At 42.6% G+C, this 27,427-nt stretch overlaps 2 protein-coding genes across 6 annotated transcripts; one reads left to right on the top strand and one right to left on the bottom strand.

Annotated features, from left to right (window-relative positions):
• Window positions 1–560: 560 nt before the first annotated feature.
• Window positions 561–6,131, bottom strand: LOC139383146 (zinc finger protein 235-like). 4 transcript variants are annotated; one of them, XM_071127503.1, is made up of 5 exons: window positions 3,845–4,147; window positions 3,247–3,394; window positions 2,931–3,001; window positions 2,764–2,839; window positions 561–2,632 (listed from the first exon to the last, which is right to left on the bottom strand). In XM_071127503.1, the coding sequence occupies exons 1-5, from the start codon at window positions 4,007–4,009 to the stop codon at window positions 1,092–1,094; spliced, it is 2,001 nt and encodes a 666-aa protein (XP_070983604.1). In that variant the 5' UTR covers window positions 4,010–4,147; the 3' UTR covers window positions 561–1,091. The 4 variants fall into 4 exon arrangements, with proteins under 4 accessions (XP_070983604.1, XP_070983605.1, XP_070983603.1 ...); XM_071127504.1 differs by lacking the exon at window positions 3,845–4,147 and adding an exon at window positions 5,944–6,131 and having other exon boundaries at window positions 567–2,632; XM_071127502.1 differs by having other exon boundaries at window positions 567–2,632; window positions 2,764–2,836; window positions 3,845–4,138.
• LOC139383154 (protein yippee-like 2) lies at window positions 5,097–27,404 on the top strand. Of its 2 annotated transcripts, none has more exons than XM_071127514.1 (5): window positions 5,097–5,439; window positions 18,141–18,378; window positions 21,858–21,901; window positions 22,171–22,279; window positions 25,479–27,404. In XM_071127514.1, exons 2-5 carry the CDS (start codon window positions 18,262–18,264, stop codon window positions 25,566–25,568), a joined length of 360 nt encoding a protein of 119 aa, XP_070983615.1. In that variant the 5' UTR covers window positions 5,097–5,439; window positions 18,141–18,261; the 3' UTR covers window positions 25,569–27,404. The 2 variants fall into 2 exon arrangements, with proteins under 2 accessions (XP_070983615.1, XP_070983616.1); XM_071127515.1 differs by lacking the exon at window positions 5,097–5,439 and adding an exon at window positions 12,849–13,018.
• Window positions 27,405–27,427: the final 23 nt, after the last annotated feature.

Genomic DNA, 27,427 nt, shown 5'->3' on the forward strand with positions numbered 1-27,427 from the left:
AAGAGTGTTTTGCAAACCCAGTAGCTCTGCAAGAGCGGTGAGGATATTCTTCGATGCTGGCATGCTCTCCCAGCACTATTGCAAGATCCTAAAGCCAGACTCTGGCCAAACTGGTGTTTCTAAAAATGTATTCAAAGTCACTGTTTAATTTGTATTTAATTATAAGTAACACACAGCCTATATGCGCAATTTATAGACTATAATGATTTAATACAACAAAATGTTTTTTAAAAGCTCAGCATTTAATGTCCCTGACTCCCCTACCAGCCTATTGTGTCGCACTTGCAAATGCTTCACAATGTATTTCTTTGTAGGCTATAGCGTCTGCTATGCAGCTATAGATGTACATACGGAGGCCAATTTGTAGATTTTCAATCAGAATATTTTTGATGAAGATAAGCATTATATTGTTAGATTATAGGAGTAAACTCTGGTAGACCTGAAATAGACCTCCTCACCTCAAATTGAACTGTCAGTCAGTTGGAGCTCCGGGGCGCACTGCCTTCATATCATAGGCTTGCAGTAGCTAAAGCGTAATTATAGCCACATCATACCAAACCTTCACAAACATTTGAAAAGTTTATTAGTGTAATATCAAATGTTCTTCCGCAAGCCATTGTCTATAGGGAAAATACATGCAGAAGAGCGAATGTAAACCAGGGAGAACTCCCCCCCCCCAAAAGAAACACACTACCCTCCCCTTTGCCCAATAAAAAAACCCACACAACCCTCCCCAAAGCAAACAAATGTAATTGACAACCCTCCCTTATTTTGGACCACCCCTCGCCCAGTACATTTCTATCTGTCCATTAAAGAAAAAGCTTATGCAATTTGATAAAAGTGCTAAAAGAACAAAATACGTTTTGCTACAAATAAATAACTTCTAATACTGAGACCATGTCATCTTCCTGCTCAACAAATGCCCAGATATCAGTCTACAGCATCATCAACCCTAAAACTAAGAGATTTCATTTTTAATGCCCACTCTCTTAATAATAATAATAATAATAAAAGTTGATCCTCACTTGTCAACCATGTAGGCACCCCAAACTACACATGTTGTGATACAATCCTCACAAGTCTGCAAATGGTTATCTACTGACACACTTGTGTTCCTTGAAATTTCTTACATAGGCAAAGCTTTTTCCACAATTGTCACATGAGTATGGCTTTTCTGCTTTGTGCACCTGCATGTGAGCTTTGACATTATTAGCTTGGCTGAACATTTTCCCACATACTTCACAGCTAAAGGGCCTCTCTCCTGTATGAACACGCATATGCCTTTTAAGGTTACCGCTGATACGGAAGGTCATCCCACAAGTTTCACATGTGTAAGGTTTCTCGCCAGTGTGAATTCGTTCATGTAGTCGAAGACTGTTTGGCAAACTGAAGCTCTTCCCACACACGCTGCACATGTGAGACTTCTCTCCAGTGTGAACCTTCTGATGTATGACACAAGCAGCTCGCTGGGTGAAGGTTTTCCCACATGTGGAGCAAACAAACGGCTTCTCACCTGTGTGAAGCAGCTGGTGTATTTTAAGCGTCCCAATGGAGCTGTAGCACTTCCCGCATATCTCACAACTTTGTGGTTTCCTGTGCTTGTCCTTCTTTTCGTCATCCATGTGTGTCTGCTGGTGGTTTCTCAGAGCGTAATTGTATACAAATGTTCTTCCACAAATGTCACACATAAAGGGCTTCAATCCTTCGTGTACCTGCATGTGTCCTTTGAGGGTGCTGGATTGGTTGAACTGCTTTCCGCACACCTTACAGCTGAACGGTTTAGTCCCTGTGTGAATCAGACTGTGTCTTTTAAGGTTGACCTCGTGACCAAAACTGCTTCCGCATATCTCACATTTAAATGCCTTCAGTCCTGTGTGCACTACCTGGTGAGATTTCAATGCCCGCTCAGTCATGAAACCCTTTTGACACTGAGCACACCTAAATGGCTTGTCGAGGGAGTGTGTTCTCTTATGTGTCGTGAGGTAACTGGATTGTGCAAAACTCTTTCCACACATAGTGCAGCTATATGGTTTTTCACCTGTGTGAATTCTCTGGTGCACCATAAGACTGTTTCTTGTTGTGAAACCCTGTCCACAAGTCAGACAGTTGAATGGTTTTGCCTCTGAATGAACAAACTCGTGGGACTTTAGTGCTCTCTCCTCACGGAACGTCTTTCCGCAAACTGTGCAGCCAAAAGTCCTCCCTTTTGAGTGACCCAAGACATGCTTGTTGAGAGAAGTTAAGTATATAAACTTCTTTCCACATTGGCCACAACAGAAAGGCTTCTCTCCCGTGTGAACTCGCTTGTGCTGTTTCAGCAAGCTGCTCAGATGAAAACGCCTCCCACACTGGTCACAGTTAAAGGATTTCTTCCTTTTGGGAAAGATCTGCTTTGTTCTGGGGCAGCTGTGCTCTGTAGTTTCTGTTACATCAGCAGATGAAACTTCTTCATTTGTTCCATTGCCCTCTGTTTTGACTAGTGGGCCAACAGTGAGAGCATCATGGATGTGTTCAACGCCAATTTCCGGGTCTCTTGATGTGGGCTCTGTTTTTACTTCCTCTCGGTCTCCTGCAGGGGGGTCACTGTCTGTGCCTGAACTCTCTCTGCGTGCATTATCAACATCTGCAGGACCTAAGGACAAATAGAGTGCAAACACAAAGAAAGCCACATAAACCTCTGGTCAATTGCAAAATAAGTATCTAAATACAGTTGAGAAGTATACTGAGCAGAATTACTGAGATAACACAATCAAAGAGTTTTACCCTCTCCTCTGGTTGATGTCACATTGATTCCTGAGATATCACACTCCTTGATGGAACAGTCGATTGAGTCATCCTCCTGCCAACAGACAAATACACACACAGTAAAAACAGACTTACTGTTACAATGATTTCATTTGGCATGTTTTGACGAAATACAATCTACCCACCTCACAGTCTTCCTCTGATGATGCAGAAGGCTCCCCATCTTTCATTGCACTGGCAGGAGACACAACATAACCTAAAAGAGAAATGGAAATAAGTGGAATTATTTCAACCCGGTTTCTCTTTCATATGAAACCAGATTAATATGTTTACATAGTCCAGTGTATCTAATGCTCTGCATGGTATTCTAACTATTTAGATTTTAACGTTGTATTTCAGATTTTCACAATCTGAGGTTTCCTGTGGATTTCAGACACACTCCCAACTAACCAAACTGATTACTCTTGGTCAACACAGAATTACTCTTTTTTCAGATCTCACCCTTTTCCAGTGGTGTCACCATTAATTCCAGTTTATTCTTCAGGGTCTCATTTTCATTTTGTAGAATTGTAGTACACTCTGTGAATAACCTACATAACTTTCGAATGGCTTCCTTCATCAACAGGTGCATGATGGAGACAAGCCGTGCCTGATGGAAATGGGAAGAAAATCATGGCGAAGCAATATTAGGCTACCTAATATCACAACCACATCATGTACTTATCTCCCAGTTTGATCCTACAAAACTAAAGCCAATCTCCAACCGTTTGATCCTAATTAACAACACCCCATCTCCAACCGTTTGATCCTAATAAACAACACCCCATATCCCACATTTTGATCTTTAGTGTGTTATGGGGGGGGTCTAGTAAAGCAGTGTTTCCAAAACCAGTTTGGGCTGTTGGCCATCATACCAGTGAGTGTCGAGTCCTCCTGACCCCTGAAGTTAGGACTTGGCCAGTGAAATGTATTAAATGATCATCGGAACGTTGAGATGTAAGGCTAATGAACAACTAGCTATCTTGGAATAGGCTACATTAGGTACTGTTATGCAAACTGAGTCCAAACTAGTTAACTGGCTACGTAGGAAGACACCCACCCCTGTGTTGACATTTTGATCACCATCATCTCCAGTGCAAGATATTTCACTACATGATGCCATGATTGACGCTTCATGCTCAACTCTGCACATTTCTGCCACGGACGCTTCAACAACAATAGCCAAAATTGAAGTTGCTTGTGATTGAAATGACTCGTAATCCATTGAAATTGTCTCCTCAATCTAATACTAAAATTAACAATTTTGTTCGACTTCTTTAGTTCCAGTAAGATAGCTAGTTGAATCAAAAGTTGATTGATGGCCCCTTTGCACGTCTCAACAGACAAAAATGGCAGCCTTGGTACTTCTAGAACGTCTCTAATACGTCATATATAGATAGACTTAATGTGCCTTTTCCAGTTTCAAAATAAAAGTCCAACAAGTGAGATAATTGGAAATGTACATTTTAGTGATTTAGCAGACGCTCTTAGAGCGATTTACAGGAGCAAATGTGGTTAAGTGCCTTGCTCAGGGGCACATCGACATATTTTTTCACCTAGTCAGCTCGGGGATTCGAACGTTTCAGTTACTGGCCCAACGCTCTTAACCTCTAGGCTTTATATCCCACTAACATCCGAATATATGTACAACAATCACCAGACATCAGTCAGTAAAGATTTCGAACAGGATCTATAGAATAAAATATACAACAATAAGGCATATTGAACAGAAAAGGCAACGCATCTATGTCTCGTGTGTCTATCAGGATTGCGGCTAAATTACCATTAAACTCAGGTCAAGTTTATAGATGTTGAAGCCATTTGGAAAGAAATTAGATTGTTTATATCAAACAGCACGCCCCCAAGTATAAACATCAGATGGTGCTGATCTGCTTTCACACACAATCTTTACTTTCCCCTCATTTGTATTGAGTGTGGTTTAAAACCACCACTAGGAGGCAGCAATCAGTTACACAAAGATTGGAAACTAACTATCCGGTTTGCACGTTTTGGTTTTTGCCCTAGCACTACACAGCTGATTCAAAAACCAAATCACGTGCACCCAGGGGGGACCCCAGGACCGAGTTTGGGAAACCCTGAAGTAGGGTGCAAGGAGAGTCCACCAAACGTCAAAACAAGTCATATGAAGGGTTAATCTTTGATCAAAAGTTCGAGTTGTTGAAGTCCATAGTCCATTGCTGTGCCTATTCTGCCTATTTACATAATTTCAACACAATTTCTGAATGATATAGCTTTCCTCAGCAAATTATTTAATACAGGTCTGTATCTGTCTCTGTCCTAAAACTGAAAAGAACTGCATGTAGCCAGCCTAACATTAGGAACAAGAGTATTGGTTGCTCCTGTCTATTCATAACCAATAAGCGCAGTGTTGCTATGCATTATCGCTGTATTGGTTGGCGGACACGGCTGTCAATTTGTCTCCAGACGAAGTACAGTGTGGTTTTGTGCAATTACATCAAACTCGGTCTGGGCACCGCGCGCTTGAAAGCATTGCGTCTGCACGACTTTCCAGGCTGGAGAGGAAATTTACCTCGAAAGGAATGCGAAGAAGGTTTTAGGTTTGGCATTGCTACGAGGAAAACGTGGAGGTGTGACTTTTTAAGTGATCAACATATATTTTTCTTCTATTCAAAGGTAAATCTATGTAAATCATTGCCATAACGTGTGTGTGTAATATATATATATGTTATATATATATATACACACACACACACACACACATTTGTGTTATAATGGGGAATCGTTTGCTGTCATAATAATTCTTAAATTAAATTTCAGTTGCATAATGAAATGTTTGACCGTTATGGTGGAATAGGCTTTTATAATTGAATTGCCCAATGCGGTTCAGAATGTTGCAAGCTGGTTGTTTATGTTGCGGGCATGGATGGGATGGCAAGGTCTGCAGTGGAGCTGGTTGTTATTATTATTACACGTTACGCGTGGCCTGATACTGCACCACCAGCAGTCGCAGGCAGGAATACCGTATGGGAGAATCGAGTGCATTAACATAATCTAGCCTGCTGACAATGTCAATATCATCATATACAGTGGAGTAGCGCAAATTCCGAGCAAAACAAAAAAAAAGTGTTGTACAAATCAAAATATATTATATATTTGAGATTCTTCAAAGTATCCAACCTTTGCCTTGATGACAGCTTTGCACACTCTTGGCATTCTCTCAACCAGCTTCATGAGGTAATCACCTGGAATGCATTTCAATTAACAGGTGTGCCTTGTTAAAAGTTAATTTGTGGAATTTCTTTCCTTCTTAATGTGCTTGAGCCAATCAGTTGTGTGTTGACAAGGTAGGGTTGGTATACAGAAGATAGCCCTATTTGGTATGGCAAGAACCGCTAAAATGTTTTATTTAATTTTTTATTTCAGCTTTATTTAACCAGGTAGGCCAGTTGAGAAAAGTTCTCATTTACAACTGCGACCCGGCCAAGATAAATCAAAGCAGTGCGCCAAAAACAAACAACACAGAGTTATACATAAACAAAGGTACAGTCAATAACACAATAGAAAAAATCTATGTACAGTGTGTGCAAATGTAGAAGAGGGAGGTAGGCAATAAATAGACCATAGAGGCGAAATAATTACAATTTAGCATTAACACTGGAGTGATGGATGTGCAGATGATGATGTGCAAGTAGAGATACTTACCCTCTTGCTCTTTTGCACCCCAGTAATAATATGGGGGTGTGCTATTTACAGATTGTCTGTGTACAGGTACAGTGATTGGTAAGCTGCTCTGACAGCTGATGATTAAAGTTAGAGAGGGAGATATAAGACTCCAGCTTCAGTGATTTTTGCAATTTGTTCCAGTCATTAGCAGCAGAAAACTGGAAGGAAAGGTAGCCAAAGGAAGTGTTGGCTTTGGGGATGACCAGTGAAATATACCTGCTGGAGCACATGCTATGAGTGGGTGTTGCTATGGTGACCAGTGAGCTGACATAAGGCAGGGCATTACCTAGCATAGACTTATAGATGACCTGGAGCCAGTGGGTTTAGTGACGAATATGTAGTGAGGGCCAGCCAACGAGAGTGTACAGGTCGCTTTAGTGACAAAACGGATGGCACTGTGACAGACTACATGCAATTTGCTGAGTAGTGTTGGAGGCTATTTTGTAAATGACATCGCCGTAGTCAAGGATCGGTAGGATAGTCAGTTTTACGAGGGTATGGTTGGCAGCATGAGTGAAGGAGGCTTTGTTGCGAAATAGGAAGATGATTCTAGATTTAATTTTGGATTGGAAATGCTTAATGTGAGTCTGGAAGGAGAGTTTACAGTCTAACCATTCATATTCTGAGTCAGAACCGTCCAGAGTAGTGATGCTAGTCAGGCGGGAGTGGCAGCAATCGGTTGAAGAGCATGCACTTAGTTTTACTTGCATTTAAAAGCAGTTGGAGGCCTCGGAAGGAGTGTTTGTATGGCATTGAAGCTCGTTTGGAGGTTTGTTAGCACAGTGTCATAAGAAGGGCCAGATGTATACAGAATGGTGTCGTCTGAGTAGAGGTGGATCAGAGATTCACCAGCAGCAAGAGTAACATCATTGATATATATAGAGAAAAGAGTCGGCCTGAGAATTGAACCCTGTGGCACCCCCATAGAGACTGCTAGAGGTCCGGACAACAGGCCCTCCGATTTGACACACTGAACTCTATCTGAGATGTAGTTGGTGAACCAGGCGAGGCAGTCCTTTGAGAAGCCAAGTCTGCCGATAACAGTGCGGTGATTGACAGAGTCGAAAGCCTTGTCTTTTATCAATGGCAGTTATGATATCGTTTAGGACCTTGAGCGTGGCTGAGGTACACCCATGACCAGCTCGGAAACCAGGTTGCATAGTGGAGAAGGTATGGTGGTATTCAAAATGGTCGGTGATCTGTTTGTTAACTTGACTTTCAAAGATTTTAGAAAGGCAGGGCAGGATGGATATAGGTCTATAACAGTTTTGGTCTAGATTGTCTCCCCCTTTGAAGAGGGGGATGACCACGGAAGCTTTCCAATCTTTGAGGATCTCAGACGATACGAAAGAAAGGTTGAATAGGCTAGTAATAGGGGTTGCAACAATTTTGGCTAATCATTTTAGAAAGAGAGGGTCCAGATTGTCTAGCCCAGCTGATTTGTAGGGATCCAGATGTTTTTTTTAGCTCTTTCAGAACTTAAGCTGTCTTGATTTTGGTGACGGAGAAGCGGGGGGGAGGGGGGCTTGCTGCATGGGGTGCTAAGATGTTGGCCAGGGTAGGGATAGCCAGGTGGAAAGTATGCCCAACAGTATAAAAATGCTTGTTGAAATGATCAATTATCGGATATTTATCGGTGGTGATAATGTTTACTAGCCTCAGTGCAGTGGGTAGCTGGGAGTAGGTGCTCTTATTCTCCATGGACTTTACAGTGTCCCAAAACGTTTTGGAAGTAATGCTACAGGATGCAAATTTCAGTTTGAAAAAGCTAGCCTTAGCTTTCCTAACTGACTGAGTATATTGGTTCCTGACTTCCCTGAAAAGTTGCATATCGCATGGGCTATATCTGTTCTTAGTTCTACATTTTTGAATGGGGCAGGCTTTTTTAAGATGGAGAGGAAAGCACTTTTAAAGAGGAACCAGGCATCCTCTACAGACAGGATGAGGTCAATATCCTTCCAGGATACCCGGGCCAGGTCGGTTACAAAGGCCTGCTCGCTGAAGTGTTTTAGGGAGCGTTTGACAGTGATGAGGGATGGTTGTTTGACGTCGGACCCATTACGCACACAGGCAATGATCACTGAGATCCTGTTTGAGGACAGCAGAGGTGTATTTAGAGGGCAAGTTGGTCAGGTTGATATCTAAGAGGGTGCACATGGTTACGTATTTAGGGTTGTACCTGGTAGGTTCCTTGATCATTTCTGTGAGATTGAGTGCATCTAGCTTAGATTGTAGGACCAGGGTGTTAAACGTGTCCCGGGTTAGGTCACCCAACAGTGCGAGCTCTGAACATAGATGGGGGGCAATCAATTCAGATATGGTGTCCAGGGCACAGTTGGGGGCTGAAGGTGGTCTACAACAAGCGGCAACGGTGAGAGACTTGTTTTTGGAAAGGTGGATTTTTAAAAGTAGAAGCTCGAATTGTTTGGGCACAGACCTGGATAGTATGACAGAACTCTGCAGGCTATCTCTGCAATAGATTACAACCCCGCCCCCTTTGGCAGTTCTATCTTGTCAGAAAAAGTTAGCGTTAGGGATGGAAATTTCAGGATTTTTGGTGACTTTCCTAAGCCAGGATTCAGACACGGCTAGGACATCCGGGTTGGCAGAGTGTGCTAAAGCAGTGAATAAAACGAACTTAGGGAGGAGACTTCTGACGTTAACATGCATGAAACCAAGGCTTTTACGGTTACAGAAATCAACAAATGAGAGCGCCTGGGGAATGGGAGTGGAGCTTGGCGCTGCAGGGTCTGGATTAACCTCTTCATCACCAGAGGAACAGAGGAGGAGTAGGATAAGGGTACGGCTAAAGGCTATAAGAACTGGTCGTCTAGTGCGTTCGGAACAGAGAGTAAAAGGAGCAGGTTTCTGGGTGCGGAAGAATAGATTCAAGGCATAATGTACAGACAAGGGTATGGTAGGATGTGAATACAGTGGAGGTAAACCTAGGCATTGAGTGAAGATGAGAGGTTTTGTCTCTAGAGACACCATTTAAACCAGGTGAGGTCACCGAATGTGTGGGAGGTGGAACAAAAAGGCTAGCTAAGGCATATTGAGCAGGGCTGGAGGCTCTACAGTGAAATAAGACAATAATAACTGACCAAAACAGCAATGGACAAGGCATATTTACAATAGGGAGAGGCATGCGTAGCCGAGTGATCATAGGGTCCAGTGAATAGCTAGGCGAGCTGGAGACATGGCGATTCAGACAGCTAGCGGGCTGGGGATAGCAGGTTAGCAGAAGGGCCTTAGGGGAACTTTGCGATGGAAGAGTCTGTTGGAACCCCCTAAGACGTTTTTTCGGCAGAACAGTCGTGATGGATCGGTGGGGCTCCATGTCGGCAGTAAAAGGGTCCAGGCCAATTGGCAAAATAGGTATTGTAGCCCAAGAAGTGGTTGATGGACCTCTTCAGCTAGCCGGGAGATAGGCCTAGCACGAGGCTAGCTCCAGGCTAACTGGACAGAGTCGTTAGCCAGGAGTAGACACTCGGATAGCAGCTAGCTAGCTGCGATGATCCAGGTGAAAAGGTTCAGAGTTTGCGGTAGGAATCCAGAGATGTGGAGATGTGGTAGAGAAAAAGCAGTCTGATATGCTCTGGGTTGAATCGCACTGTGCAGACTGGCAGGAGTTGACCAGGCTGAGGCTAGCTGATGACTTCTAGCAGTGGCTAACTGACTACTAGCTAGTAGCTAGTTAGCTGGCTAGCTTCTGTTGGGGGTTCTGGTCCTAAAGTATAAAAAATTGCAGATCAATACCACATTGGGAGAGGCGGGTTGCAGGAGAGTATGTTGAAGTTGAGGTTAAAAATGTAAAAAATATATTCAAAATATATACGAAGAAAAAATAAGATATATACACGGGACAAGACAAGACAAATACGTCTGACTGCTACGCCATGTTGGATTGCAAATAAGCAAAGAGAAACGACAGGCCATCATTACTTTAAGACATGAAGGAAGGTCAGTCAATCCGGAAAATTTCAAGACCTTCTAAAGTTTCTTCAAGTGCATTCGCAAAAACCATCAAGTGCTATGATGAAACTTACTCTCACGAGGACCGCCACAGGAAAGGAAGACCTAGAGTTACCTGTGCTGCAGAGGATAAGTTAACTGTACCTCAGATTGCAGCCCAAATAAATGCTTCACAGAGTTCAAGTAACAGACACATCTCAATATCAACTGTTCAGAGGAGACTGCGTGAATCAGGCCTTCATGGGGTCGATTTGCTTCAAAGAAACAATTACTAAAGGACACCCATAAGAAGAATAGACTTGCTTGGGCCAAGAAACACGAGTGATGGACATTAGACAGGTGGAAATCTTTGGTCTGATGAGTCCAAATTAGAGATTTTTGGTTCCAACCACCATGTCTTTGTCATACGTGAATGGATGATCTCTGCATATGTGGTTCCCACCGTGAAGCATAGAGGAGGAGGTGTGATGGTGTGGGGGTGCTTTGCTGGTGACACTGTCTGATTTATTTAGAATTCAAGGCACACTTAACCAGCATGGCTCCCACAGCATTCTGTAGCGATTTGCCAAAACACACATTCAGGCTGTGTAAGGGCTATTTGACCAAGAAGGAGAGTGATGGTGCTGCATCAGAAGACCTGGCCTCCACAATCACCCGACCTCAACCCAATTGAGATGGTTTGGAGTGAGTTGGACCGCAGAGTGAAGGAAAAGAAGCCAACAAGTGCTCAGCATATGTGGGAACTTCTTCAAGACTGTTGGAATAGCATTCCTCATGAAGCTGGTTGAGATAATGCCAAGAGTGTGCAAAGCTGTCATCAAGGCAAAGGGTGGTTACTTTGAAGAATCTCAAATATAAAATATATTTTGATTTGTTTAACCCTTTTTTGGTTACTGATTCCATATGTGTTATTTCATAGTTTTGATGTCTTCACTATTATTCTACATTGTAGAAAATAATGAAATAAAGAAAAAAGTGTGTCCAAACATTTGACTGGTACTGTATGTCTGCCCCTCGAAGGCTCATACAGATCAAATAAGGGAAAACCCCAATAACTGTCCACCCTCAAGATCAGATAAGAGGATTTGAGATTCAGTCTGCTGCAGTCAGTGATGTAACTGTATGTATGCTGTCTGTTGCCCCTGAAACAACAAGAGAAAGAGAGAGAGAGAGGAAACTACATAAAGCCTCCCATTGGCGCTGTGGAGCTGTGTGCTCTGAAGGACAGCTACAGTAGGGCCCCAAACACAAGGACGCACGCTCCCCAGTCCGTCTCTATCTCTCTCTCTCTCAGTCCCCTGGCTGCTATCGCTATCATTGTCCCTCTGACTGTTCGATGCAGCAGCAGTTCCTCTCCGGTTACATAAGCAAGGTTGTTGTTGTGATACCAGGGAGGACCTTTGGCTGGTAAGTGATGTGGCATGTAGTCTGGCACCCAGACTATACCAATACCATTCAGCTCAGCACATCAGCCTTCAGGGGCGATGATGTGTCAGAAAAACACGCCGGCAGTTTTTGCAAGCTCAGACAGCTTTGGCGGATCCTATCCATATTATATTTGAATAATTATTTTACAGGGAGAGAATTTGTGTTTTGGTTAGTCTTTGGGCTTATTCTTAGCTGTCTTAGATTTTCTTCTGTGATATGAAACAAAGAGACTTTGGTGCAAAGCAGGGTAGGCCTCTACGTGTTGTGCTGTGTTGTTATAGTGGCTTCATTTAGTCTACAAACAAATGCTGGGTCTTGAAAGAGATCCTTTTCTAGATGGGCGCATCAAAAGATGATCTGGTGTTTGAAAATGAGTGAAGGATTCTTCAATGTGTCGGTCATCCTCTCACCTAAGAAACAACAGGTGCAACACATGTTGAGTTGAAGAATAAAATGTTAGATGCAAGTGAATATACAGTGCATTCGGAAAGTATTCAGACCCCTTGACCTTTTCCACATTTTGTTATGTTACAGCCGTGTTCTAAAATTGATTACATCGTTTCCCCCCCCCCCCCCCCCATCAATCTACACACAACACCCCATAATGACAAAGCAAAAACAGGTTTTTAGAAATGTTTGGAAATGTATTTAAAAAAAAATGGAAATATCACATTTACCCTTTACTCAGTTCTTTGCTAAAGCACTGTTGGCAGCGATTACAGCCTCGAGTTTTCTTGGGTATAACACTACAAGCTTGGCACACCTGTGTTTGGGGAGTTTCTTCCATTCTTCTCTGCAGATCCTCTCAAGCTCTGTCAGGTTTGATGGGGAGTGTCGCTGTATAGCTATTTTCAGGTCTCTCCAGAGATGTTCAAGTCCGGGCTCTGGCTGGGCTATTCAAGTACATTCTGAGACTTGTCCTGAAGCCACTCCAGCATTGTCTTGCCTGTGTTTTTTAGATTCGTTATCCTGTTGGAAGGTAAACCTTCACCCCAGTCTGAGGTCCTGAGGGCTCCGGAGCACGTTTTCATCAAGGATTTCTCTGTACTTTGCTCGGTTCATCGGTCCCTCGATCCTGACTAGTCTCCCAGTCCCTGCTGCTGAAAAACATCCCCACAGCCAGGGTTGGGTAGGTTACTTTCTAAATGTAATCCGTTAGTTACTAGTTATCTGTTCAAAATTGTAATTAGTAACATAACTTTTGGATTACCCAAACTCAGTAACGTAATCTGATTACATTCCGTTACTTTTAAATTACTTTCCCCTTAAGAGGCATTAGAAGAAGACAAAAATGTATGTTACCAATTGAACAAAAGCTATTGCAGGATAAATCAATGTTAAAGTTTACATAGCTGGCCATATATGGATGTTACATTTTACTTTATGGGTTGGTTATGTAGGCTTCTTCTAACCCATCAGTTTCTACTACATATAATAATACAATTTAAATGATATCTTTACATTAAAAAATGAAGTCTATCAGAATTCCAGTCATTCCAATAAATGTTGTACCCCTTGATCTTCAAGAATAGGACTTAGAAATATGGAAGTATAGATTAGACTAATTGTTTTATCTGAGCATGACCCCAAAACTAAGGAATTATTAGCCAGCCCAACTCTGTTGTTTATGATTTTGTTGTCATGGAGGAGTGATTGGGCTCATTGATTCAAGTCTAAAAATAAATGCTGCCCTCATGGAATGACATGCTTTGAGCACTACTGAAAAGTGCTATTTACATGTGAAAAATGAATGCCATATGCTGCATTTGCTATAGGCCTATTGTTGACCTTTTTGTTGGTGACACTTTGATATCTTGATAATATGCAGCTGTTTAAAGGGCAAATCCACAGATAAAACAATAACAAAACGGCTGTCCTGCCTCTGTTTTGGTTAAATGCTGAGGGATGGGCCTAGAGAAATGTAACCACTTAATGGACAGAGCTATGGATGCAAGGACTGGCCATCCATGGTATCAACATTATTGTTTGAACCATGTTATGAGGCTATACAGTGTTTGTTTACATTTACAATGTTTACAAACATTGAAGAAAACAATCTTATATTTTTGGTTCTCATGGAGTGTGACATTTGAACTCATGAGGCATTTATAAGTTATATTCTTCAAGAATCAATACAATCAATCAATACAGTACCAGTCAAAAGTTTGGACACCTACTAATGCAAGGGTTTTTCTTTATTTTTACTATTTTCTACATTGTAGAATAATAGTGAAGACATCAAAAGTATGAAATAACACATATGGAATCACGTAGTAACCAAAAATGGTTAAACAAATCAAAATATATTTGATATTTGATATTCATCAAAGTAGCCACCCTTTGCCTTGATGACAGCTTTGCACACTTTTGGCATTCTCTCAACCAGCTTCACCTGGAATGCTTTTCCAACAGTCTTAAATGTGTTCCCAAAGGTGTTCCCATATGCTGAGCACTAGTTGGCTGCTTAATCCTTCACTCTGTAGTCCAACTCAACCCAAACCATTTCAATTAGGTTGAGGTCAGGTGATTGTGGAGGCCAGGTCATCTGATGCAACACCATCACTCTCCTTCTTGGTCAAATAGCCTTTACACAACATGGAGGTGTGTTGGGCCATTGTCCTGTTGAAAAACAAATGACAGTGTCACCAGCAAAGCACCATCACACCACCTCCTCCATGCTTCACGGTGGGAACCACACATTTGGAGATCATCCGATCACCTACTCTGCGTCTCACAAAGTGTGCGAGTTTGAGTATATGTCCATTAGGCCTATGGATTTATTTGTTTTATCAGTAAGAATTAGATTGAGCAATAAAAGCCTCACTTTTATTACATAGGCTGGGATCCGCACTATGCAGCTGTTGCAAGAGCACATTTTTCACTGGTTTAAAAACACATTTGGTGTGTTTGATGGATCATGGGAAAGAAGTTTAAAGCCGGATTTGGATACAAAAAGATTTCCCAAGCTTTAAACATCCCAAGGAGCACTGTGCAAGCGATAATATTGAAATGGAAGGAGTATCAGACCACTGCAAATCTACCAAGACCTGGCCGTCCCTCTAAACTTTCAGCTCATACAAGGAGAAGACTGATCAGAGATGCAGCCAAGAGTCCCATGATCACTCTGGATGAACTGCAGAGATCTACAGCTGAGGTGGGAGACTCTGTCCATAGGACAACAATCAGTTGTATATTGCACAAATCTGGCCTTTATGGAAGAGTGGCAAGAAGAAAGCCATTTCTTAAAGATATCCATAAAAAGTGTTGTTTAAAGTTTGCCACAAGCCACCTGAGAGACACACCAAACATGTGGAAGAAGGTGCTCTGGTCAGATGAAACCAAAATTGAACTTTTTGGCAAGAATGCAAAACGTTATGTTTGGCGTAAAAGCAACACAGCTCATCACCCTGAACACACCATCCCCACTGTCAAACATGGTGGTGGCAGCATCATGGTTTGGGCCTGCTTTTCTTCAGCAGGGACAGGGAAGATGGTTCAAATTGATGGGAAGATGGATGGAGCCAAATACAGGACCATTCTGGAAGAAAACCTGATGGAGTCTGCAAAAGACCTGAGACTGGGACGGAGATTTGTCTTCCAACAAGACAATGATCCAAAACATAAAGCAAAATCTACAATGGAATGGTTCAAAAATAAACATATCCAGGTGTTAGAATGGCCAAGTCAAAGTCCAGACCTGAATCCAATCGAGAATCTGTGGAAAGAACTGAACTGCTGTTCACAAATGCTCTCCATCCAACCTCACTGAGCTCGAGCTGTTTTGGAATGTTTCAGTCTCTCGATGTGCAAAACTGATAGAGACATACCCCAAGCGACATACAGCTGTAATCGCAGCAAAAGGTGGCGCTACAAAGTATTAACTCAAGGGGGCTGAATAATTTTGCACGCCCAATTTTTCAGTTTTTGATTTGTTAAAAAAGTTTGAAATATCCAATAAATGTCGTTCATGATTGTGTCCCACTTGTTGTTGATTCTTCACAAAAAACAGTTTTACAGTTTTACAGTTTTATATCTTTATGTTTGAAGCCTGAAATGTGGCAAAAGGTCGCAAAGTTCAAGGGGGCCGAATACTTTCGCAAGGCACTGTATGTCAGAGTGACCATTGGGTTCCATTCTCCCGCGATGGCCCAGTTTGGCCGGGCAACCAGCTCTAGGAAGTATCTTGGTGGTTCTAATCTTCTTCCATTTTAAGAATGATGGAGGCCACCGTGCTTTTGGGGAACTTCAATGCTGCAGACATTTTTATGTACCCTTCCCCAGATCTGTGCCTCGACACAATCCTGTCTCGGAGCTCTACGGAAAATTCCTTCGACCTCTTGGTTTGGTTTTTGCTCTGACATGCAACGTCAACTGTGGGACCTTATATAGACCGGCGTGTGCCTTTCTAAATCATGTCCAATCAAGTAAATTTACCACAGGTGGACTCCAATCAAGTTGTAGAAACATCTCAAGGATGATCAATGGAGACAGGATGCACCTAAGCTCAATTTTGAGAGTCTCATAGCAATAGGTGTGAATACTTGTTTTATTTTCAATACATTTGCAAACATTGCTAAAAATCTGTTTTCACTTTGTCATTATGGGGTATTGTGTGTAGATGGATTAGGGGAAAAAATGATTTAATAAGGCTGTAATGTAACAAAATGTGAAAAAGTAAACGGGTCTGAATAATGTCCGAATGCATTTTATTCACCTGCTATTTCTATATCTGTTACTCTCTTTCTATACATATGTTACATGGAGATGTAATATCTCTTAAAGCTGAGAGACTTGGACAAATCATTTTCCATATCTGAGTCGAGGATGGAAAATCATTACTAATGGAGGTGATTTGGAAGGCTAATGTGATTTTGAGACTCAGCTCTCATTTCATCTCTCGAGTCACTGACTTGCATTGGAAAAGCTTGGGAATGGATCCTTTGGATGGAAAGTGGGAAAGTGACTCAGTGAGTCAAAAGGCAGTGACATAAGGTTTCTCTTTCACAACACTTTATTTCCCCATGTCAACATACTATATCAACACTGCTGTTGTAAGTGTGTGTTTCTATGTGTGTGCGTGAGTGATATCCCCATGAGACAGAAATAGACCTAGATAATCAAACGATCCGTTACAGAGTGTGGTTGACTCGTCATCCATTAGCCACGGAACATATTGGATTCATAGAGTACATCACTGCTTTGATGTAAACTGTAACTAAATATATTGGAGCTGCATTTAGCTCCATATTTCAAGATAATGTCAGGGCAGGCCTTGAACCTGCTAGTTGACAGATAAAAATGTCTCTCTCTAAAGCTGTTTGACTAGATGAACCTCATTACACCCAGGGTTTACTGCAGGGTTGGGGTCAATTCAGGAAGTTCCCATTCCAGTTTTCCTTAATGTGTTTCAATTAGGTAAATGTAGAATTGGAATTTATAGTTTACTTCCTGAATTGACTGAATTGAAATGGAATTGACCACAAGCCTGGTTTAGAGTAACAACCTGTTCCTAATTGGAGTCTATGGAGATTGTGGAGATTACTTGGATCTGTGCTAAGCTGTGCTTTAGCCTTATCCTCACATTTTTGTCCTAAAATGACAGAGAGAAAGGAAAGGCTTTGGTGTTAAATTATGTGTGCTTGCGTGTGTGTGTGTTAGTGTGCACGCAAGACCTCTGAGTGGTCTCTTTATGCCCTGGTCCCACACTGTTGGCTCAGAGGCAGAAGCCGACAGAGAAAACAAGGGCATGTCTTAAAAAGGCTTATAGCACACAGCTTTCCCCTACAAGCCTCTTTGTGTTAACAGTCTAGAGTGAAATCATTTTAAAGCCACTGTCTCTCAGTATAATACAAGGATCATGATATCACAGTCTATGCTTGTTGACATTTGTCATCCATCATAGGCTACACACACATTCATGTTCTGTCATGCTCCACTGCAAAGTAATTTGCCTACTGTACTTCATATGCAGAGAACATATGGAGGCAAACAGATTTTCTTATTTTACACACAATGATATGTATTATGCAGCAATATAAAGTTATCCCTGTGGGAGCTCATATATATAAAAAAAAATCCAAGGTACTCAAGTTAAAATGTCTTTATATCCACACACGGATTATCCTGGACCCAGATCTGTTTGTGCTGTGTTGCCAACAACCTACACAGGGATTAGGTCAAAAACAGCAACGAGGTTTCGAGTATAGACCACCTTCATCAGAGTGTGCTTCTCCTGTGCTCCGCTTCACCAGGTGTGTGCCTCCCACCCCGCCCCCCACCACGGCCCTCACCTGTGTATTGCGGTGCTTCCCCTGCGAGCCTAGCTGGGCCGGCAGCCCTTTCCTGCACCGCCCCCCCACCCCGCCCCACCCGATGGTCAGGATGACACGCTCCAAGACCTTCCAGGCCTACCTGCCCAGCTGCCACCGAACCTACAGCTGCATCCACTGCAGAGCGCACCTGGCCAACCACGACGAGCTCATCTCCAAGGTGACTGTTTAACATACCGACCACAACCGTCCATCCCCTAATGACACTGCTTGCTCTAATAGTGTTTCCCTCAATCTATTCCACGTTTCCTTTAAAGAGCCACAGAACATGGCGATTGGTATGTTTTTCTGTTGCTCATTAGAAAAACTAGATTTCAGTCCTGGATGTGTGTTTCCTGACCGATTCCGCATTTGGTTAATGATGTTTAAGATAACTCAAGAAAAATGTAATTCGTTTTGACATTTTTGCCTAGGATATTTTAGTCACGCAATTTTAGATCTAACTAAGGTGGTTGGTGCAGTATTTCTCAAGTAAAAACATGATTGACGTGTTGTCTTATGTAAACAGTTGGATCTGCTGGGTAGGTCTGTCTCACTGTCTATGCTATTGGATTGAGAGAAATCACTGCAGCTGTTCACCCAATGTTAGTGGGCAAATGGACATCTTCATTTACCCGTTGTGACTCACGAATGTTCCAAACTGAATTTTAGACAAGACTTATCCTATTTACACTTTGTAGTACATTTTTACACTAGAATAACTGTTTCTGACTCATATCCGTTTTCAAAGGGATTTGTTGCTTTATAAAGGCAGTCACTCTTTAAAGCCCAGCACTAACACAACTGGGTGGTGTTCATCAGGGCATGCAGCGGAAAACATTTAAAAAATGTTTTACAACAGAAAATAAGAGTATTTTTTGACAAATCCAGGTAGACACTCCCTTTTTCAGTCCGTTTACTTCTGTTTTGTGCCGAATTAATTTGACCCTGAATCTACTAATCAAGAGTTTGGTGATATTGAATCCGGTATGTAAGGGAAACACTGCCCTAATATGCAAGTCATTCCCAAGAGAGAGCATGAGAGAACATGCTACTGTTAGGCTCTAGGGCTTACTTGAAAGAGAGGTCCATCTTAACGTGACTTCCCTGGTTAAATAAAGGATATTCTGTATAAATACTGTAGTTTTTACAGATTAATTAGAATTTCAATGCATCGCACAGTAATAACTGTAAAGGTATTGAGTGCTTGCTGCAGCTGTCTTTAAAGCTCTGCTAGCTGACTCCTTCACACTTGGACCTAGTATTACAGCTGACGCTGCCCTTTGAGACGGGAAACGAGCCTACTGCACCTCTGTGTCGCTCATTTCACAGCCATCTTACTTCTACAGCTTGTGTGTGTGTTTGTGTGTTAGAATATGACTTTGTCCTTGTGTTACACTATGTAAAGTAAACCCTCACCTGTACAAAAAGCACGTGTCTGTCTGTCTGTCTGTCTGTCTGTCTGTCTGTCTGTCTGTCTTAATTTAAAGGCAAAATCTGGGATATTTCCTGCTGTTCAATGATCATGTCATTGAAGTGGCGGGTGTCACGGATTCTCCCGGTACTGCAGCTCATTCCGTGCACCAGTTCCGGAGGTCTACGTCACCGGCCTCTAGGCGTCAATGAACTGTTTCATTACGCACACCTGGTTCCAAATCCCTTGCCCTTAATTAGTAATTGTGTACAGTAGAAGTCGGAGGTTTACATACACTTAGGTTGTAGTCATTAAAACTAGTTTTTCAACCACTCCACGCATATCTTGTTAACAAACTATAGTTTTGGCAAGTCGGTATTGACATCTACTTTGTGCATGATACAAGTAATTTTTCCAACAATTGTTTACAGACAGATTATTTCATTTATAATTCACTGTATCACAATTCCAGTGGGTCAGAAGTTTACACACACTAAGTTGACTGTGCCATTCCAGAAAATGATGTCATGGCTTTAGAAGCTTCTGATAGGCTTATTGACACCATTTGAGTCAATTGGAGGTGTAACTGTGGATGTATTTCAAGGCCTACCTTCAAACTGAGTGCCTCTCTGCTTGACATCATGGGAAAATCAAAATAAATCAGCCAAGACTTCAGAAAAAATATTGTAGACCTCCACAAGTCTGTTTCATCCTTGGGAGCAATTTCCAAACGCCTGAAGGTACCACGTTCATCTGTGCAAAGAATGGTACGCAAGTATAAACACCATGGGACCACGCAGCCGTCATACCGCTTAGGAAGGAGACGCGTTCTGTCTCCTAGAGATTAATGTATTTTGGTGCGAAAGTGCAAATCAATCCCAGAACTGCACATGGGGATAAAGATCATACTTTTTGGAGAAATGTCCTATGGTCTGATGAAACAAAAATAGAACTGTTTGGCCATAATGACCATTGTTATGTTTGGAGGAAAAAGGGAGAGGCTTGCAAGCCGAAGAACACCATCTCAACCGTGAAGCACGGGGGTGGCAGCACCATGTTGTGGGGGTGCTTTGCTGCAGGAGGGACTGGTGCACTTCACAAAATAGATGGCATCACAGAGAAGGAAAATTATGTGGATATATTGAAGCAACATCTCAAGACATCAGTCAGGAAGTGAAAGTTTGGTCGCAAATGGGTCTTCTAAATGGACAATGACCCGAAGCATACTGCCAAAGTTTTGCCAAAATGGCTTAAGGACAACAATGTCAAGGTATTGGAGTGGCCATCACAAGGCCCTGACCTCATCCTATAGAACATTTGTGGGCAGAACTGAAAAAGTGTGTGCGAGCAAGGAGGCCTACAAACCTGACTCAGTTACACCAGCTCTGTCAGAAGGAATGGGCCAAAATTCACCCAACTTATTGTGGAAGGCTACCTGAAACGTTTGACCCAGGTTAAACCATTTAAAGGTAATGCTACCAAATACTAATTGAGTGTATGTAAACTTCTGACCCACTGGGAATGTGATGAAAGAAATAAAAGCTGAAATAAATCACTCTCTTTACTATTATTCTGACATTTTACATTCTTAAAATAATGTGGTGATCCTAACTGACGTAAAACTGGGAATTTTTACTAGGATTAAATGTCAGGGATTGTGAAAAACTGAGTTTAAATGTATTTGGCTAAAATGTATGTAAACTTCTGACTTCAACTGTACATGTGCCATCTGTTCGCCATTGTCTCTTTCGGTTAATGTTTCCATGTCCGTTGGTCTTGTGAGTACATGTGTTTTGTTGTTTTGTCTTTCGTGCTGCGTCTATTGTGTACTCGTTATTACGGGTCTCGTCCCGTGTGTTGTTATTACGGGTCTCGTCCCGTGTGTTGTTATTACGGGTCTCGTCCCGTGTGATGTTGTTACGGGTCTCGTCCCGTGTGTTGTTATTACGGGTCTCGTCCCGTGTGATGTTGTTACGGGTCTCGTCCCGTGTATTTATTAGAGGTTTAACCTCGCTCTTTTGTTTGGGTTTACATCCCTGTGTTTTTGTATACGTGTTTGTTTTGGGCTTCGTCCCCGTGCCTTTTCATGGCGTGGAGTATTAAAACCCCCTATTACGTATTCCTGCTCCTGTCTCCAATCAGTTATACAACGTGACAGGCTGAAACATAAACTCCAGATTGTGGCTTTAATGCTGACTGCTGAGGATACTCCTCCTTTTTAACCTACTTATCTTCTTCTCCTGCAGTCTTTCCAGGGGAGCCAAGGCAGAGCTTATCTGTTCAACTCAGTGTGAGTATCCCGGTGTCTGCATGTAGTTACAGTACAGCCATGATCCAGTCCTCAGCCCGCGAGCACAATCACAATCAGTATGAAATGAAGATGCTCATTCCTACTGTATGAACATGGTCCCTATCTAGCTCAGTATGAAGTGCCTTCTGGGTAATATTATCTAGTGTGTGAGTGGGCGTGTTATGACTCAGTATAGATAGGCAACCTTTACGAATCGAGCAGCTTATGAGCTCGCTCTCTCTCTCTCTTTCTCTCTCTTTCTCTCTCAGGGTGAACGTGGGGTGTGGGCCGGCGGAAGAGAGAGTGTTGCTCACGGGGCTCCATGCTGTGGCAGATATCTACTGTGAGAACTGCAAGACAACTCTGGGTTGGAAATATGTGAGTGTAAGAGTGTGCACATTTTGGGGGGGGGGGGGGTAGAACAATGGCAGATACTATATCTAGAGTTGCAGATACTGTATCTAGAGTGGCAGATACTGTATCTAGAGTGGCAGATACTGTATCTAGAGTGGCAGATACTGTATCTAGAGTGGCAGATACTGTATCTAGAGTTAGAGCGGATAGGCATTGGCACATTACCTTCATTAGTAATACCTTTATTACCTTATTAAATCGTTGTAGGATTGAAACACTGTGAACTAATAAAGGTTTTGGATCAATTGAGTGTGTAGGCCCTACTTCACTCTTCATGTTATCTTATTGACATGGATGAGTTCTGGTTTTAATTTTGGACCATGAGACTATTTTGGACCCATCATTCCTAACATCAGTGTAACATTACAGACTCATAGGGATTCCTTGCAGTCCCAATCTGGATCTAAGGGGCATATTTCTCATGATGTAGGCCTATACATTTTCTAAGTACTCAACCAACCAAACTTGACCCCCTTCCCCTAGTTCAGAGATGGTGGTCATTCATGATGGACCAGAGCTGGGCTGTCCACACTGAGATAACTATAGTGATTCAAGACCAGTTTGACCAGCAACAAGAACAACTGCTTATCCAATCACAAATTAGACAAAGGGTTAGAATGCATTCAAAAAAAGATCCATTTTTATGTATACAGAATAAGTAGGCCCTATAAATAATGTAGCCTTTATACAGTATAATGTAGCCTATATATAATGTAGCCTATATATACAGTGCCTTGCGAAAGTATTCGGCCCCCTTGAACTTTGCGACCTTTTGCCACATTTCAGGCTTCAAACATAAAGATATAAAACTGTATTTTTTTGTGAAGAATCAACAACAAGTGGGGCACAATCATGAAGTGGAACGACATTTATTGGATATTTCAAACTTTTTTAACAAATCAAAAACTGAAAAATTGGGCGTGCAAAATTATTCAGCCCCCTTAAGTTAATACTTTGTAGCGCCACCTTTTGCTGTGATTACAGCTGTAAGTCGCTTGGGGTATGTCTCTATCAGTTTTGCACATCGAGAGACTGACATTTTTTCCCATTCCTCCTTGCAAAACAGCTCGAGCTCAGTGAGGTTGGATGGAGAGCATTTGTGAACAGCAGTTTTCAGTTCTTTCCACAGATTCTCGATTGGATTCAGGTCTGGACTTTGACTTGGCCATTCTAACACCTGGATATGTTTATTTTTGAACCATTCCATTGTAGATTTTGCTTTATGTTTTGGATCATTGTCTTGTTGGAAGACAAATCTCAGTCCCAGTCTCAGGTCTTTTGCAGACTCCATCAGGTTTTCTTCCAGAATGGTCCTGTATTTGGCTCCATCCATCTTCCCATCAATTTGAACCATCTTCCCTGTCCCTGCTGAAGAAAAGCAGGCCCAAACCATGATGCTGCCACCACCATGTTTGACAGTGGGGATGGTGTGTTCAGGGTGATGAGCTGTGTTGCTTTTACGCCAAACATAACGTTTTGCATTGTTGCCAAAAAGTTCAATTTTGGTTTCATCTGACCAGAGCACCTTCTTCCACATGTTTGGTGTGTCTCCCAGGTGGCTTGTGGCAAACTTTAAACAACACTTTTTATGGATATCTTTAAGAAATGGCTTTCTTCTTGCCACTCTTCCATAAAGGCCAGATTTGTGCAATATACGACTGATTGTTGTCCTATGGACAGAGTCTCCCACCTCAGCTGTAGATCTCTGCAGTTCATCCAGAGTGATCATGGGCCTCTTGGCTGCATCTCTGATCAGTCTTCTCCTTGTATGAGCTGAAAGTTTAGAGGGACGGCCAGGTCTTGGTAGATTTGCAGTGGTCTGATACTCCTTCCATTTCAATATTATCGCTTGCACAGTGCTCCTTGGGATGTTTAAAGCTTGGGAAATCTTTTTGTATCCAAATCCGGCTTTAAACTTCTTCACAACAGTATCTCGGACCTGCCTGGTGTGTTCCTTGTTCTTCATGATGCTCTCTGCGCTTTTAACGGACCTCTGAGACTATCACAGTGCAGGTGCATTTATACGGAGACTTGATTACACACAGGTGGATTGTATTTATCATCATTAGTCATTTAGGTCAACATTGGATCATTCAGAGATCCTCACTGAACTTCTGGAGAGAGTTTGCTGCACTGAAAGTAAAGGGGCTGAATCATTTTGCACGCCCAATTTTTCAGTTTTTGATTTGTTAAAAAAGTTTGAAATATCCAATAAATGTCGTTCCACTTCATGATTGTGTCCCACTTGTTGTTGATTCTTCACAAAAAAATACAGTTTTATATCCTTATGTTTGAAGCCTGAAATGTGGCAAAAGGTCGCAAAGTTCAAGGGGGCCGAATACTTTCGCAAGGCACTGTATCTATGGTATAGATGTGGACAGCTTTATATTTGCACTGAAATATAATTGTGCCTCCATGTTCAGTACTTAGTAAAGGTGATATTTCTAGCAGCAGGTCAATGTGGAACACACAACCGCTCCACATACCAGCTGTCCCGTTAATCAGCATGGCTTTATGCCCGGTTGTCACTGCCACTTCCTCCAGATCTGTGGGAGGGGGGGGGGGGTCGTTATAACTCACACATACCTCACACGTCTGCCCAGATATAACGATAGCAGGACGAGGCCATTAATATCTCTGAAACGGTTGTTTCTACACCGCCGTCCAAGTTCCACAGACGCTTGACCCAGTAGACTTCCAGACCGTGTAACCTGATAACTCCTCTCTTCGCTTGAATAGGAAAGACTAAACAGGATATTGAGATGTACAGTAAAAACACATTTGACTACATTTGTAATCTGCAGTAGCCTGCAGCACTTTCTGCAATGCTCCATTATATAAAGTGGTTCAGAGGTGAAATCAGAGTACAGTGTTTTCAATGGCAATGAGTGTGAAGTTTATCATCCTGGAAAAGCCTAATCTTCTCTCTCCCCTTCCTCCTTCTCTCTCCCCTTCCTCCCTCTATCTCTCCCCCTCTCTCTCCCCTTCCCCTCGCTATCCCCTTTCCCTTTATCACTCCCCCCTTCTCTCTCCCCTTTCCCTCTCTTTCCCTCCTTCTCTCCCTCCTCATATCTCCCCTTTCCCTCTTTTTCCCCTCCCCCTATCCCTCCCTTCCTCTTTCTCCTCCCTCTGTCTCTTCCAACACCCTGACAATCCCCTACAGGAGCATGCCTTTGAGAGCAGTCAGAAGTACAAGGAGGGGAAGTTCATCATCGAGCTGGCCCACATGATCAAGGACAACGGCTGGGACTGAAAGACGAAGCGTCATCCGTGACTCGGTTTGGGGTTGAATGGGGGTGGATGGGAGGGAAGGAGCCGAGTGTGGGTGAGTGTGCGACTTTGATTTACCATGGACCTCTGTCCTCCCCTCCTGATGACACACCAGCAGCCTCCAGGGTGGAGGTAGTAGGGGAGTGTGTGTGAGAGGCTGTAGTAGCAGCCTGGCCTGCCCCTCTGGGCTCTGTGTGTGTCTGGACTGGAGGAGGATGTCATTGGGGATGGATGGACACCACCAGACACACACGCAATGGCAAGCATACACACACACACACACACACACACACACACACACACACACACACACACACACACACACACACACACACACACACAGCCATGCATGTCCCAGACCAACATCCAAGCCTGATGGGTAGCTCTTTAGATAGAGAGCCAGGCCAAGGCCAGTAATGTTATGTTACTATCTATGTTAGGGCGGGTTGACCTGCAGTGTGAGGAGAGACCAGGCCCTGGCAGGGTCAGTAGCCTTGGGTTAAACAGCTGATGGGAGCTCTCGTCTGTATGTGAATGAGATGGCCTAAGATGATTATCCCCAAATCCAGCTGATCTGATCCACCCAAGGCCGTGCCAGCTGGGACAGTGATGAGGCCTGGTGTTAAGGTTTGGCACTGAGGACTGTGGGGGCTGGGCGGGGGAAGGGTTGAGGGGAGGCGGGTCAGGGAGAGGGCAGGTCCTGATTCTGGATTCTAGTCCACCCTGGTTGTGGGGTTGTAGGTACAGCTGGTTGCACAGCCGTGTGATCCACTCCAGGTCTTACCGGCAGCAGTTTTTGTTGTGTGAGTCAGGATGATAGGGAGTGTGAAAGGATTCAAGGATACGTATAAACTCTGAGAAGAATCTGATCAGTCAGTGCTTTGGCTCTCTCCATCATCCGTAGATGCCTGAAATCATGTCTTGCGATGTTTGGATACTTCATGTGTTGTGTCTGATGTAAGTTAAGATACATCTACCATCACCACTTTGGATTCAATTTGAACTATAGAGTTAAACATCTTTGACTTTTGAAACTCTGATTTGAACAGGCTTGGAGATTTGGTTCTAGTGTTTTGGCCTGGTATGGTAACTGAATGCAGTTGGGATGTGGAGGCCTTTAGGAGATGCTCTTATGAAGTTCTGAAGCTTTCTTTCAGTCTTGGATGATCATAGCAGTTCATAGATTGTTACACACACTCTAACTTACAACCTGGCCCTCACATAAAACACTGAACAGAAAAGCCGTACAGTAGACCTGTGTATTTTTCTAAACAGAAGCCAACTAAGCAACACAACTAATCAAACCAATCTCCCTGGTATCCACGGCAACTGACTGGCAGTCCAGAATTCCAATCAGAGGCTGTAGAAGTCCCTAGCACAACCAAAGAACACACCCATCTACAATAAATTGACCAAACACAAGATACATTTTTTTTGCTTGGGTCAAAGTGTTGCACAACATGGGGTTGAGAATTGTTGTTGAAAGCCAAGGTTATGGATAGCCTTTCTGTGATATAATGCATTATGATTTTTGTAAATGACAGATCTTAATATATACATATATTATAATTTATGTCAATCTCTGTGTTACTAAATGTAAATAGTAATATGTGATGTCTCTTATCTATGATCGTCATGATTATGAATATGATTTGGATTCTTGCCATGCTTTCTCTCTGGTATATCCCTCGTCGGTTGAACAATATTTACTACTTTTTTACTCTTTTGAAAATGTTTCAATTTTAGTGTCTTTTGTAAAGGAGATAGGAGTGACAATATCATTGGAACTTGGTCAATTAAAGCATCACCTTGGTACCTGTATTGGATGTGTTCTGCGTGCTA

This window comes from Oncorhynchus clarkii, chromosome 24, assembly GCF_045791955.1.
Source record: "Oncorhynchus clarkii lewisi isolate Uvic-CL-2024 chromosome 24, UVic_Ocla_1.0, whole genome shotgun sequence".
Classification (NCBI taxonomy): domain Eukaryota; kingdom Metazoa; phylum Chordata; class Actinopteri; order Salmoniformes; family Salmonidae; genus Oncorhynchus; species Oncorhynchus clarkii.

Excerpts from the sequence above, each read along its gene's own strand:
- LOC139383146 (XM_071127503.1), bottom strand. The coding sequence starts at position 4,009 with ATGGATTACGAGTCATTTCAATCACAAGCAACTTCAATTTTGGCTATT. Across the intron at positions 2,840-2,930 it reads CATCAGAGGAAGACTGTGAG|GAGGATGACTCAATCGACTG; the intron begins GTGGGTAGATTG and ends GTCTGTTGGCAG. Across the intron at positions 2,633-2,763 it reads GACATCAACCAGAGGAGAGG|GTCCTGCAGATGTTGATAAT; the intron begins GTAAAACTCTTT and ends ATTTGTCCTTAG.
- LOC139383154 (XM_071127514.1), top strand. The coding sequence starts at position 18,262 with ATGGTCAGGATGACACGCTCCAAGACCTTCCAGGCCTACCTGCCCAGC. Across the intron at positions 18,379-21,857 it reads ACGACGAGCTCATCTCCAAG|TCTTTCCAGGGGAGCCAAGG; the intron begins GTGACTGTTTAA and ends CTTCTCCTGCAG. Across the intron at positions 21,902-22,170 it reads GCTTATCTGTTCAACTCAGT|GGTGAACGTGGGGTGTGGGC; the intron begins GTGAGTATCCCG and ends TTTCTCTCTCAG.